This window comes from Macaca fascicularis, chromosome Y (assembly GCF_037993035.2).
Source record: "Macaca fascicularis isolate 582-1 chromosome Y, T2T-MFA8v1.1".
NCBI lineage: Eukaryota > Metazoa > Chordata > Mammalia > Primates > Cercopithecidae > Macaca > Macaca fascicularis.
This window is the reverse complement of record NC_132903.1, coordinates 7,675,671-7,689,462: the sequence shown is the minus strand read 5'-3', so window position 1 is coordinate 7,689,462 and position 13,792 is coordinate 7,675,671. Positions and strand designations below refer to the sequence as shown.

General features: G+C 42.4%; 1 protein-coding gene across 11 annotated transcripts in view; it reads left to right on the top strand.

Moving 5' to 3' along the window:
• Positions 1-13,317, top strand: part of KDM5D (lysine demethylase 5D) — a 39,511-nt gene extending 26,194 nt beyond the window's left edge. For 3 of the 11 annotated variants that reach the window (XM_074030597.1, XM_074030598.1, XM_074030600.1), the window contains 14 exons: positions 1,761-1,880; positions 2,003-2,197; positions 2,473-2,654; positions 2,738-2,862; positions 2,980-3,127; positions 8,288-8,384; positions 8,952-9,310; positions 9,738-9,876; positions 10,313-10,492; positions 10,665-10,802; positions 10,987-11,586; positions 11,872-11,941; positions 12,095-12,294; positions 12,390-13,317. In XM_074030597.1, the coding sequence (XP_073886698.1) occupies positions 1,761-1,880; positions 2,003-2,197; positions 2,473-2,654; positions 2,738-2,862; positions 2,980-3,127; positions 8,288-8,384; positions 8,952-9,310; positions 9,738-9,876; positions 10,313-10,492; positions 10,665-10,802; positions 10,987-11,586; positions 11,872-11,941; positions 12,095-12,294; positions 12,390-12,740 (2,904 nt within the window). In that variant the 3' untranslated portion in view covers positions 12,741-13,317. Of the gene's footprint in view, positions 1-1,760; positions 1,881-2,002; positions 2,198-2,365; positions 2,655-2,737; positions 2,863-2,979; positions 3,128-8,287; positions 8,385-8,951; positions 9,311-9,737; positions 9,877-10,312; positions 10,493-10,664; positions 10,803-10,986; positions 11,587-11,871; positions 11,942-12,094; positions 12,295-12,389 lie in introns of those variants that run through there. The other 8 variants (XR_012430492.1, XR_012430494.1, XR_012430493.1 and 5 more) reach the window with 8 other exon arrangements.
• The last annotated feature ends 475 nt before the right edge of the window (positions 13,318-13,792 follow it).

Genomic DNA, 13,792 nt, shown 5'->3' with positions numbered 1-13,792 from the left:
TCATACAACATGTGATCTTTTGTATCAGATTTCTCAAAGTTCATCTGTGCTATGGCATGTGTCAGAGTTTCATTCCTTTTCCATGGCTGAGTAATACTGCATTGTATGAACAGACCACATTGTACTTATCCATGCATCTGTTAAAGTACGTTTGTGTTGTTTCCACCACTTAGCTATTGTGCATATTTCTGCTGTGAACATTTGTGTGCAAATATTTGTTCAGGTTATTTCTTTCAGAGTTTTGGGTGTATACTGATAAGTGGTATTGGACAGTCATATGGTAGTTCTCTGTTTTAATTTTTTGAGGAACTTAGTTACTGTTTTCCATAGCAGTTTCATAGCCATTTTGCATTCTTACCAGCCATGCACAAGGGTTCCAATATGTCTGCATTCCTGCCAACTGTGTTATTTTCCGCCTCTTTTTGTATGGCAAGAAATAGTATCTTTTGTGGCAAGAAATAGTATCTTGTGGTTTTGATTTGCATTTTCCTAACAACTAAACATGGTGAGCAACTCTTTGTATACTTGAGTAATCTTTTAATTTTATATTCTTTTTCTGCTTTCTATTAGCCTGGTGGTCATCTACCAACCTAACAAACCCTTTCTTAAGCCAAAATAATAATGATAATAACTAATAATAATATTAACCACCCAGTCTTTGCAGATTGTGTCTGATTGGGGAAACTTCTTCAAGGCTGTTTTAAAAACTGTTTTAGACTCCACCTTCTGCTTAGGAAGAGCATGAAAGTCAGACAGAGGTGAGCTTAGAGTCTTAGATCTTTTCTGAGCATGCATCTTGCCCTGGACGTTAATATGGCTTTGTCAGTTCTCAAATACTATGTGGAAGCTTTTCTCGAGTCCCTTTTTCCCCAAATATCTCATTCTCTAGGATTTTCCTCCCAGGCAGTTAAAATTATCTGTTGTTTTTCTAGTCTCTCTCTCTCTGTCTCTGTATCTCCTCCCTACCATCATCACCCCCATTTTAAAGCCAGAGGTGGATATGGCTAATATCTTTGCTTTTTTATACTTGCAAAAAACACAGCCTGAGAAGTCTTCTCTCTTCTTAGCGAACTGTCAGGCAGGTGAAAGAAATTCAGGCCCTTGAGGTAGTCCTCCACCAGACAGGTCAAAACACACCACTTTAGTTTTTTGGGAAAAAGGTTCACATCATGGTTCCTGGCACCAGCCAGCTGCACCAGAATCTCAGGTTGCTTTCCCAAGGTAGTTGCTGAGATAGGAGTTGGGGCAAGTGTGTATGAAGGCAAGTTACTACATTACAGCGCTCTTGTACCGAATTTTAGAAGCTTGTAAAAATTAAGTGTTCTCCTGATTTGGGTTTTTTGTTTGTTTGTTTGTTTTTGTTTTTTTTTTATTTTATTTTATTACACTGTTCTGAAAATTTCAGCACTAGATCATTGGGTAGAGGGAAAAAGTTGTGGAGTTTCTAATTCCATCATTTTTGGTGACTGAACTCCATGACTTTAAAAATTTACATTTCTTTGATTATAGAAGCAAAGAATTTTTTTACTTGTTTGTGGAACCCTCTATATTTGTTTCCTGAATTACACATTTTTTGAGTACTTTTCTCTGAATACCACTTTTAAATGTCACAATGTTATTTTTCTTTTAGGGCACATACTTGACGATAGAGCCTTCCCACTCTTCCTACATCCATTACAGCATCTAGGGGCATTTTTGAGTTCACATCTTACCCATTAGTTCTGACCCACACCTCTTTCCGTTTTTCTTCTCCTTTTTAGGTTGTCCGCACAAACCAATGTGCAGGGGAATTTGTCATCACTTTTCCTCGTGCTTACCACAGTGGTTTTAACCAAGGATACAATTTTGCTGAAGCTGTCAACTTTTGCACTGCTGACTGGGTGAGTGGGCATGCAGTGGGCCTGCAGGTAGAAAGTATAAAGAATATGGGTAAGGATTATTGTGGATAAGCTAAGCATTGTGGTCTCCAGATAGCCACACACAGTCTTGAATGCACTTGCAGCTACCTGCTGGACGCCAGTGCATTGAACACTACCGCCGGCTCCGGCGCTATTGTGTCTTCTCCCATGAGGAGCTCATCTGCAAGATGGCTGCCTTCCCAGAGACGTTGGATCTCAATCTAGCAGTGGCTGTGCACAAGGAGATGTTCATTATGGTTCAGGAGGAGCGACGTCTACGAAAGGCCCTTTTGGAGAAGGTGGGTGGTCAAGAGCAGGGCTTAGGGATTTAGTCACATATACCACGTTACAGAGACACAGACCAACATTGAGTAACCACTGTGTGCCTAAACTTTTAAGTCATGCATTTTGAAATGGAAAGACAGAGCCTGTATGTGTTTATATTTTTTCTTCCAATTTCTCTGCAGCTGTCCTTACAAGGTTGAGTCCACATCAGGGCTCAGTGTTGGCTGAGGTGGGGTGTCCACAGCCCTACTCCTAGTCTTTACAGTATATGTGGGTTGAACACCCCCAGGGCGTCACGGAGGCTGAGCGAGAGGCTTTTGAGCTGCTCCCAGATGATGAACGCCAGTGCATCAAGTGTAAGACCACATGCTTCTTGTCAGCCCTGGCCTGCTACGACTGCCCAGATGGCCTTGTATGCCTTTCCCACATCAACGACCTCTGCAAGTGCTCTAGTAGCCGACAGTACCTACGGTGAGCATGGGAACACTGTGGGGATGTGGAGGAGGTTACAGAGCTGGGCCAGATGTGTACCCTTCCTGGTTTTCTTCCTCTAGGTATCGGTACACCTTGGATGAGCTCCCCACCATGCTGCATAAGCTGAAGATTCGAGCTGAGTCTTTTGACACCTGGGCCAACAACGTGCGAGTAGCCTTGGAGGTGGAGGATGGCCGTAAGCGCAGTGAGTGACGGGAAACGGAAGGAACCCTTGTATAAACCTTATTTCTTTCTTTTGGGTATTCACAACCTTCCTTTTCTGCTAACACTGCCTACCTGTTGCAACTTATGCTGTCTCTAGGCTTTGAAGAGCTAAGGGCACTGGAGTCTGAGGCTCGTGAGAGGAGGTTTCCTAATAGTGAGCTGCTTCAGCGACTGAAGAACTGCCTGAGTGAGGTGGAGGCGTGTATATCTCAAGTCCTGGGGCTAGTCAGTGGTCAGGTGGCCAGGTATGTGAGAGGAGAAGGCAAAGAAGGGTGTGAGTATGTGAAAATGAATAACAAAAGTGGATAGACTATAAACACACAATCCCATTTGAGACTGAGGCAGGAGATTGAACCCAAGAGGCGGAGGTTGCAGTGAGCCGAGATGGTGTCATTGCACTCCAGCCTGGGCAGCAAGAGCATAACTCCATCTCAAAACAACAATAGCAAAAAAAGAAAAGAAGCACAGACTCAGCACTTGTCAAGTTTTACCAAGAAAGGGTAGATAACACATGGACAAAAACCAGTATAATATGAACTAGAAGTTACTGAAGTAAACAGTTTCTAACAAAATAATGTGGCAAGCAATAAATATATACTAGCAAAATTGCAATCTTTTCCTACTTCTTAGGAAATCTCATAACATTATGCAGACATCAGAATTTCCACAAAATTTACTTTTGGCTGTGTAATTAGGCAAAACTTTAGAGGTTAAAGTAATCCTAGGTATTTATTTAACTGTTAGTTTCCAAATGTATACGACAATAGATACATACACTTTTTACATTGAAAAATCAAGTAAATGATTATATACAGTCAGGCGTCACTTAATGATGGAGATGTGTTTGGAGAAAAATGTCATTAGGCAATTTTGTCATTGTTGCATATGCACTGTCTACTTACATAAACCTGGATGCTGTGACCTCCTACACACCTAGGCTGTGTAGAGCCTGTTGTTCCTAGGCAGCAAACCGGCACAACGTGATACTGTACTGAATATTGTTGGGAGTTGTAACACAATGGTGAGTATTTGTGTATCAAAATATCCAAACATATAATTAATACAATAAACGAACTGTGGAAGACATAAAATATGGGGCACTTACCATGAATGAAACTTGCAGGACAGGAAGTTTTTCAGGGTGAGGAACTGACTGATAAGAGAATGTGAAGGTATCTTTCTTTAATGGTAAATTAGCCACCGCTACTGTAAATTTTTTTTTAAACTTAATTTCAGGGTACATGTGTGGGTTTGTTACATACGTACACTTGTGTCATGGGAGTTTGTTAACACAGTTTATCACCCAGGTATTAAGTCCAGTACCCCTTAGTTACTTCTCCTGGTCCTCTCCCTCCTCCCACCCTCCACCTTCTGATAGTCCCCAGTATGTGCTGTTCCCTCTGTGCATATATCCATGTGTTCTCATCATTTAGGTTCCACATACCAGTGAGAACATGTGGTATTTGATTTTCTGTCTCTGTGCTAGTTTGCTAAGGATAATGGCCTCCAGCTTCATCCATGTTTCTTCAGAGGTCATGATCCTGTTTTTATAATATCTGCATGGTAATTCCATGGTGGATATGTACCACTTTTTCTTTATCCAGTCTATCATTAATGGCCATTTAGATTGATTTCATGTCTTTGCTCTTGTGAGTGGTGCTGCAGTGAACATAACACCTGCATATGTCTTCATGATAGAACAATTTATATACCTTTGGGTATATACCCAGTAATGGGATAGCTGGGTCAAATGGTATTTCTGCCTCTAGATCTTTGAGGAATTGCCACACTGTCTTCCACAGTGGTAGAACTAATTTTACACTCCCAGCAACCCTGTGTAGGAGTTACTGTTTCTCCACAACATCGCCAACACCTGCTGTTTCCTGACTTTTTCATGATTGCCATTCTGAATGGTCTTGTCAGGTGGTACCTCGCATTTCTCTAATGATCACTGATGCTGAGCTTTTTTTCATGTATCTGTTGGCTGCATGTATGTCTCCATTTGAAAAGGGTCTGTTTATGTCTTTTGCCCACTTTGTAATGGGGTTGTTTTCTTCTTGTAAATTTGGTTAGATTCCTTTATAGATGCTGGATATTGGACCCTCGTCAGATGCATAGTTTGCAAAAACTGTCTCCCATTCTGTAGGTTGTCCGTTTACCCTGTGTGTAGACAGTTCTTTCTGCAAGAGCTCTTTAATTCGGACTCATCAATTTTTGCTATTTTCTCAGTTGCTTTTGACATCTTCATAATGAAATCTTTACTCATGCCTGTGTCTGGAATGGCATTGCCCAGATTGTCTTCCAGGGCGTTTATGGTTTCAGGTTTTTAATTTATGTCTTTAATCCATCTTGAACTGATATTTGTATAAGGCAGGGGTCCTGTTTCAGTTTTCTGCATATGACTCAGCCAGTTACCTCAACAGGATGTACTGAATAGGGAGTCCTTTCCCCATTGCTTGTTTTTGTCAGCCTTGTCAAAGATCAGATGGTTGTAGGTGTGCAGCCTCATTTCTGGGCTTTCTATCTGTTTCATTGGTCTTTGAGTCTGTTTTGTAAATTGTTTATTTCATAAACATTTAATTTCTATTTGAATGTTTTACTCTTTTCTAATAACAGCTTAAAACACAAATGCATCGTAGAGTTGTACAAAAATATTTTCTTTCCTCACGTAGTTCTGTAAACTTTTCTATATAAACAATTTTTAAGTTTGTTTTCCATTTTAAACATTTTTGCTAAAATCTAAGATGTAAAGACACACATTGGCCTATGCCTACACAGAGTCAGATTCTAAATATCACCATCTTCTCCCATCTGTATCTTATTCTAGTGGAAGGTCTTCAGGGTACTGACACATGTAGAAAGGTATCTGTTATGATAACCGTGCCTCCTCCTGGAATACTAATACCTTTAGGGCTGCCTGACAGTTACCTTTTGTTTCTAGTAGGAGTATATTCTAAAATAATAGCTAAAAAAAAATGTGGTGTCAAGCATTAAGCAATATATGGCTGTTTGTTATCATTATCAGGTATTATATTATATGATGCATGTGCTAGATAGACTCTTACATGACCAGCAGTACAGTGGGTTGTTTACACCAGTATCACCACAGACACATGAGGAATGTGTTGCTACTTTACAACTGCTACAATGTCAGGAGGTGATAGGAATGTTTCAGTACTATTATAATCTTACAGGCCCACTATCATATATGTGGTTTGTCACTGAAAGGTTATGTGGTGCATGACAATGTTAAATCATGTATTTTTAAAAACTCTATTAAAAAAAATAAAGCTGCGTTAGTAGGAAGGAATTTTAGATAAAGTAGGGGTTTTTTTTTAGGTTTAAGGGTCAGAATAAAGGGATCAAGACCATAAAGCAAAGGTATACATTTGAACCAGTTTCTACTTGAGAATATATGTAATTTTTTCAATAAACTTTAAGAAAATATAGAAAGATTTGAAAGTGGTGAAGTACATAGCAAAATAGATATTTTAAATGTATTATTTTGGGGCTATTTGAAGGATCAGTCCCACAGGATGTGGCATGGTGTGATTGAAATTAAATAACTGATGAGGAAGCTTTTTAAATAGTCCGTCACATAATTATTGTCCTGAGCTATAATTGAGATGCTAGATTGCCTTTTAGACTTTTCTGTGCCACCTAGATACTCAATGGCCCATACTTACTCAGCTTAATTTCTTGCGTTTTGTCTTCATTCTTATGTCCATCATATTTTAGAGACATATTATTTCAAATATTCTTTTTTTTTTCTTTTTTTTTCTTTTTTTTTTTTTGAGATGGAGTCTCACTCTGTCACCCAGGCTGGAGTGCAGTGGTGCAATCTCAGCTCATTGCAAGCTCTGCCTCCCAGCTGGGTTCAAGCCATTCTCCTGCCTCAGCCTCCCATGTAGCTGGGACTACAGGTGCATGCCACCACACCTGGCTAATTTTTTTTATATTTTAAGTAGAGATGGGGTTTCACCATGTTAGCCAGGATGGTCTTGATCTCCTGACCTCGTGATGCGCCTGCCTTGGCCTCCCAAAGTGCTGGAATTACAGGTCTATGAGTCTGTTTTTGTAAATTGTTTATTTCATAAACATTTAATTTCTATTTGAATGTTTTACTCTTTTCTAATAACAGTTAGCTTAAAACACAAATGCATCATAGAGTTGTACAAAAATATTTTCTTTTCTTATATTGTCATTCTATAAACTTTTTGTATAAACAATATTTAGGTTTGTTTTCCATTTTAAACATTTTTGTTAAAATCTAAGATGTAAAGACACACATTGGCCTATGCCTACACAGAGTCAGATTCTAAATATCACCATCTTCCCCCATCTATATCTTATTCTAGTGGAAGGTCTTCAGGGTACTGACACATGTAGAAGGTATCTGTTATGATAACCATGCCTCCTGCTGGAATACTTCCTGAAGTATCTTTGGGGCTGCCTGACCATTATTTCAAATATTCTTAAATAGTCCTACTTGTTCTTAATCTCTTTTCTCATTGCTGCCTTTCTTTAAACCATGGAAACTTTAAAATTTTAGAGGAAATTTCACTTTTATGGATAACTCCTTTCCCTACTCAGGTTCAAGAGAAATAAGGCTTTTCCAGGTTGAATCCATGATACCCATATAACATGCCTTGGGTTTCCACTTTAATCTGTCTCAAGTTTTCTTCATGCATTTAAACTTCCTGGCCTCATCAGTTTTCTTCATCTTGTAGACAGTTGGAACCAAAGAGTAAGTCTTAAAAGTTCTTATCATGTGGTACTGTTTTGCTTCTAATGTAATGAACTCTCATTTCTTGTCTAGAGTAGATTTATTACTCTGACCATTCTTATCATCACTTAGCCCTCCTTCCTTCTTAATCCTTCCATTGCATTTGTACTTCAGTTTCTGGCTTAATAGATGTTTTGTGTCACTGTGAAAGCTACTACTTCTGAATCCTGTTGGCTATTTGTTTTTACATCTCTTCCTCATTCTTTAACTCTTAACTGGATGACTAATGAAAATGTAACTTAAACTATGTGGGGGCCATTCAAATGTCTGTTTTCTCTTGCCACGTATTTGTATTTATTTCTATTCTTCTATCGAATAGTGCTAGCCATCTAGTAACATGGTGGCATGGTATTAAGTAGCCATAGTGTTAGCAGATTAATACTGTTACATTTTCTCAGGAAGCTGGACTCTCTCACTTTGATATCTGTAGTTAGTCTGTATTAACTGCTGTCAAAAGCTTACAGGTGTTTTTTCAAATCTTAACTTACTGGTCAGTATCACTGAACTTAGAAAAAAACCTTTGTGGATATTACTGAAATACAAAAGGGAAGGAAGTATGTTAAAATTCTGTAAGTTTTTGAAATGTGGCCTTACAAGGTGTTCCTTCTGGTTCCTACAGGATGGACACTCCACAGCTGACCTTGACTGAACTCCGGGTCCTTCTTGAGCAGATGGGCAGCCTGCCCTGTGCCATGCATCAGATTGGAGATGTTAGGGTGAGGAGGGGCCTGGCAAGATGGAGTTTTTGTTAACAGCAAATACTCAGGAAGTCTGACATGTCAGGAAAGCTTGAGAACCTAGGTATTCTAAACAACCTTCTCATAATAACAGGTTCTTTCCTGAAAGTGATGGAGATGAGTGTTCCCATACCATCTCTGTCTTTACAGCATATAAGGAAATACCCTTCCAGACTGAAATAATTAAAAACTCTAAACAGGAGCCTACATAAGACACTGGCTCTTGGGAATGGGATGGAGAGGACTGATTGATTGATTGCTTGATTTCCCTCCACACAGTAGAGTCTTACAAAGCTTATTAGAGGAATAAGATTATATTAAAGTGGGCTTGGAAAAAGAAATTTTAGGTAATTAAAGGAGAAAAGTGTCATTCTAGGTAAACAGAGGGCCTTTGTTATTATCAAGTAGATCATGTTTAGGATGTGATTGAGAATAAGTGTTAAGCAACAGGAAATGCCTATAAGAGAAGATGAGAAGTGGAGCAAATCTAGGTTGTTGAGTATTTCTGTGGCTAAAGAATCTGCATTTTATCCTATGTCTTTGCAGGATGTCTTGGAACAGGTGGAGGCCTACCAAGCTGAGGCTCGTGAGGCCCTGGCCACATTGCCGTCTAGTCCAGGGCTATTGCAGTCCCTGTTGGAGAGGGGGCAGCAGCTGGGTGTAGAGGTGCCTGAAGCCCATCAGCTTCAGCAGCAGGTGGAGCAGGCGCAATGGCTAGATGAAGTGAAGCAGGCTCTGGCCCCTTCAGCCCACAGGGGCTCTCTGGTCATCATGCAGGGGCTTTTGGTTATGGGTGCCAAGATAGCCTCCAGCCCTTCTGTGGACAAGGCCCGGGCTGAACTGCAAGAACTGCTGACCATTGCAGAGCGCTGGGAAGAAAAGGCCCATTTCTGCCTGGAGGCCAGGTGGGGTGTAGTCTCTCCCTGTCTGTATTTTGACTGTAATCTTCTGAGTTTTGGGGTGACCCTAAGTATTTCTATGGGTGCCCTTGGGCAGCAGACTCCCAGTTGGGCATCTACTAAACTCTGAAGGACTGGCATGACATACCATCTAGTCCCATCTATATGACATGTCATGTTGATCTTTCACTGTTGTAAAGGCAACAGTTGGGGAAATATTCCTTGGGTGACTTAGTTCTCAGGTGAATGGATGCAGCCTGTGACTTAGACCTACATACCCCCTGCAGTGTTACAGAGTTCCTCAGTGTGGCTCCCTTACTCTGTCACACTTTTTGTTCCTTGTGTTTTTAGCAAGGAAACGTAGGACTTAAAAAAGGGGCATGTATGCCTGTAACATGTAGTGATAGATTTCTGTTTTTCAAAAAAATTTTAGGCAAAAGCATCCACCAGCCACACTGGAAGCCATAATTCGTGAGACAGAAAACATCCCTGTTCACCTGCCTAACATCCAGACTCTCAAAGAAGCTCTGACTAAGGCACAAGCTTGGATTGCTGATGTGGATGAGATCCAAGTGAGGATCAGTATTTTTGCTTTGCTATGTCAGGCCAGCAACTAGAAGAGATAGTTTTTGCTCAGTTGGATTGTGCTAGAAAGTGAAGGTGGGAAGTTTGGAGTATTCTTTGAGAGATCTGAGCATATCAGAATAGGAATGGAGGGAAAAAGAAGTATGAATATGGGTGTAGAGCTAAGCAGAGACTATTGATATGTAGAAGTGGACAGAAGAAGCAGGATACAACAGAGTTACTTGCCCATGTGTAATTTTTGGTCAGAGCCAATGAAAGTAGGAGTTCTGAGAGAAAAGAGTTTCTATCCCATTTTTCCCTTGCAGAAAACACAGATTTTTGGCCCTGTGATTATGCAGTACAATACCCAGTATTACTCAGGACAAATTTAGACACAATATTGTTGACATAATTTAAATGAACTTTCTTTTTCTCCTATCCCAGAATGGTGACCACTACCCCTGTCTGGATGACTTGGAGGGCCTGGTGGCCGTGGGCCGGGACCTGCCTGTAGGGCTGGAAGAACTGAGACAGCTAGAGCTGCAGGTATTGACAGCACATTCCTGGAGAGAGAAGGCCACCAAGACCTTTCTCAAGAAGAATTCTTGCTACACACTGTTGGAGGTGAGGTCTGGGACCCTGACCCACAGCCCTCTTCTGCATCTGGCCTGGCTGCTGTGAGATGGCGCGTATGATGAGAACATAGATTTTTTAGGGGGCACCTGGGTAGGAAGGAAAGGGTGTGGGAGGTGAGGGAAGCCTGGGCATTTCCTCTCTGTCTGCCTACCTGCCTTAGGTGCTCTGCCCATGTGCAGACGCTGGCTCAGACAGCACCAAGCGTAGCCGATGGATGGAGAAGGCGCTGGGGTTGTACCAGTGTGACACAGAGCTGCTGGGGCTGTCTGCTCAGGACCTCAGAGACCCAGGCTCTGTGGTAAGCAGCATGGCCCAGATGGGGAGAAGATGGATTCTGGGTATCTCCCTGAAAAGAGGAGAGCCGGTGATGATAGGGTGTCTGAGCCCTGTTAAAGTTCTGGTTTGGGAGCTGGGTATTAGGATGCCAGACAAGGGCGAGGGTGGACTGCTGACCTACTTTCCCCCTCTTCTGGACATGATAGATTGTGGCCTTCAAGGAAGGGGAACAGAAGGAAAAGGAAGGTATCCTGCAGCTGCGTCGCACCAACTCAGCCAAGCCCAGTCCACTGACACCATCCCTCATGGCCGCCTCTGCGACTTCTATGTGTGTGTGTGGCCAGGTGCCCATTGGGGTGGGAGCTCTGCAGTGTGACCTCTGTCAGGACTGGTTCCATGGGCAATGTGTGTCAGTGCCCCGTCTCCTCACCTCTCCAAGGCCCAGTCTCACGTCGTCTCCACTGCTGGCCTGGTGGGAATGGGACACAAAATTCCTGTGTCCACTGTGTATGCGCTCACGACGGCCACGCCTAGAGACAATCCTAGCCTTGCTAGTTGCCCTGCAGAGACTGCCTGTGCGGCTGCCTGAAGGTGAGGCTCTTCAGTGTCTCACAGAGAGGGCCATTGGCTGGCAAGACCGTGCCAGAAAGGCTCTGGCTTCTGAGGATGTGACTGCTCTGTTGCAACAGCTGGCTGAGCTTCGCCAACAGCTACAGGCCAAACCTAGATCAGAGGAGGCCTCGGTCTGCACTTTAGCCACTGCCTGTGACCCTATCAGAGGAGGCAGTGGGAACACTGTTTCTAAGGTGAGCTTTCCAGGCTGGCCATTGTTCTCACATTTAGGTCTTCTAGCCCCTGTCCTCCTCTTGGCTCCAGTTTTGTCCCTGTTCCCTGATTTTCAGTCTCCTTTGGCCTAGCCTCTTTGCCCCATTCTAAACCTATCCAGATCCCTAGACTCTGCTCCCTGTTGGAAGCCTGTGTCTACTATCATTCAGGAGGTAGAGGCTCCCAAGTTTTGGGGTTGTGGGAGGAAAGATAGGACCTGGTCCATCAGCTCATTTATCGTTACCCATTCTTTTTTTCCCTGATAGGTCCAAGGGCTGCTGGAGAACGGAGACACTGTGACCACTCCTGAGAACATAGCTCCAGCAAAGGGCTCTGGTAAGACTGGTGTGGTTTGGGTAGGCTCTTGGGTACTCATAACCGAGTGACCCATGTATTTGTCAGCTCTGTTGTGGCCATGGAGGATAAGACCAAGAGTGACCTCTAACCCAGTCTGTCCCTGCACCCCCAATCCCACCGCCTTCCGCCCAGACCTGGAGCTACTGTCCTCACTGTTGCCGCAGTTGACTGGCCCTGTGTTGAAGCTGCCTGAGGCAATCCGGGCTCCCCTGGAGGAGCTCATGATGGAAGGGGACCTGCTTGAGGTGACTCTGGATGAAAACCACAGCATCTGGCAGCTGCTGCAGGCTGGACAGCCTCCAGACCTGGACAGAATTCGCACACTTCTGGAGGTAGGAAGGGGGTCACAGGCAGGGCAGGAGATCAGGTTTCAGCAGGCAGAGATCCCAGTACTGACCTTTTTCTGCTTATGTGGGTATGATTGCAGCTGGAAAAGCTTGAACATCAAGGGAGTCGGACAAGGAGCCGGGCTCTGGAGAGGCGACGGCGGCGGCAGAAGGTGGATCAGGGTGGAAAGGTTGAGGATCTTGTTCAGCAGGAGCTGCAGTCAAAAAGGGCTCGGAGCTCAGGGATTACATCTCAGGAGGGCCAAAAAAAAGAACATTTTCAGGAGAAAGCAGACCGTGAAAATATATTCCTGACACCTTCCACAGACAACAGCCCTTTCTTAAAAAGAAACCAAAATAACTTACAACACAAGGATTCAGGCTCCTCAGCTGCTTGTCCTTCTTTAATGCCTTTGCTACAACTCTCCTGCCATGATGAGCAAGAGTTGTGACAGTGGCACCAAAGGTCATTTGTGGTAGTTTTTGTTTGTTTCATAAATCGTACTGTCTCCTGGCCTGGACCTCAGAAGGAGCTTCTTGCCTGTTGATAATTTTTCACTGCCAATATTTGATATCCTCACTCCTAGAGAGTTATTGTTTAAAGGTTGGTTATTCAAGTCCAGACCCCGATGCCCAGAAATGTCTTGCCAGCCACATTCCTGCTAGCATACAGGAGTGATTTTGTAAGCCAGTTCCATTCTAGTCTGAATAGAGACAAACAAATCTTGAGGAAGCCCAAGTGCACCCCTTTTTTTTTTCCCCACCACCCTCTTTCTGTACTTCAATTTTTGTTTGTTTTTTGTTTTTTTGTCCCTGTCATAAAATATTTTGGTGCTTCAAAACTTGTACTTTCATCGTACCTCCTTTTCTCTCCTTGGGTCTTATTGTAAAAGGAAACAGTGTATGGTGTAATTACTTGTAAAGACCAATAAGAATAGAGAAAAAAGAATTTCATGACTCTACCTGTGGTCTATTTTTAATTTCTTTTCTTAAAAATAAAACATTAAGTGTGTTTGGAGACTGTGAAAATGATTTGAACTTCTTAAAGTGTAAGACTGAAGGACTGAAGTTAGGAAACAACAGTAGCATGGGTCAACGTAATTTTTAATAGTTTTTTGGGGGGGAGTGGGGAAGGGTAGATTTTACTTAGAAAACATACATGAGACTTAGTCCAAAGTTAATATTTTCTCAAAGGATGTCCAGTTGACCCAACACCAGCAATAGAAAACTTACCTGTTCTACACTTAATTGCTTTGTGCTTTTTATTGAAAATCTGTTTGCTTGACTTGGGTGTGCCAATATCCGAGTTATTTGTTGTGTTGCATTGTTGAACTATGTGTCTGTTCCCTGTGGCCAGATCACAATGTCTTGGTTGCAGTCGCTTTACAGTAAGTCTTGCAATAGAGTAGACAGATTTGTCTCACTTTATTCTTTTTCAGATTGTTTTAGCAAATTAAGCCCCCAGCTCTCTTTTTTTCAGTATGTAGTTGCTTTTGTGTCCTAA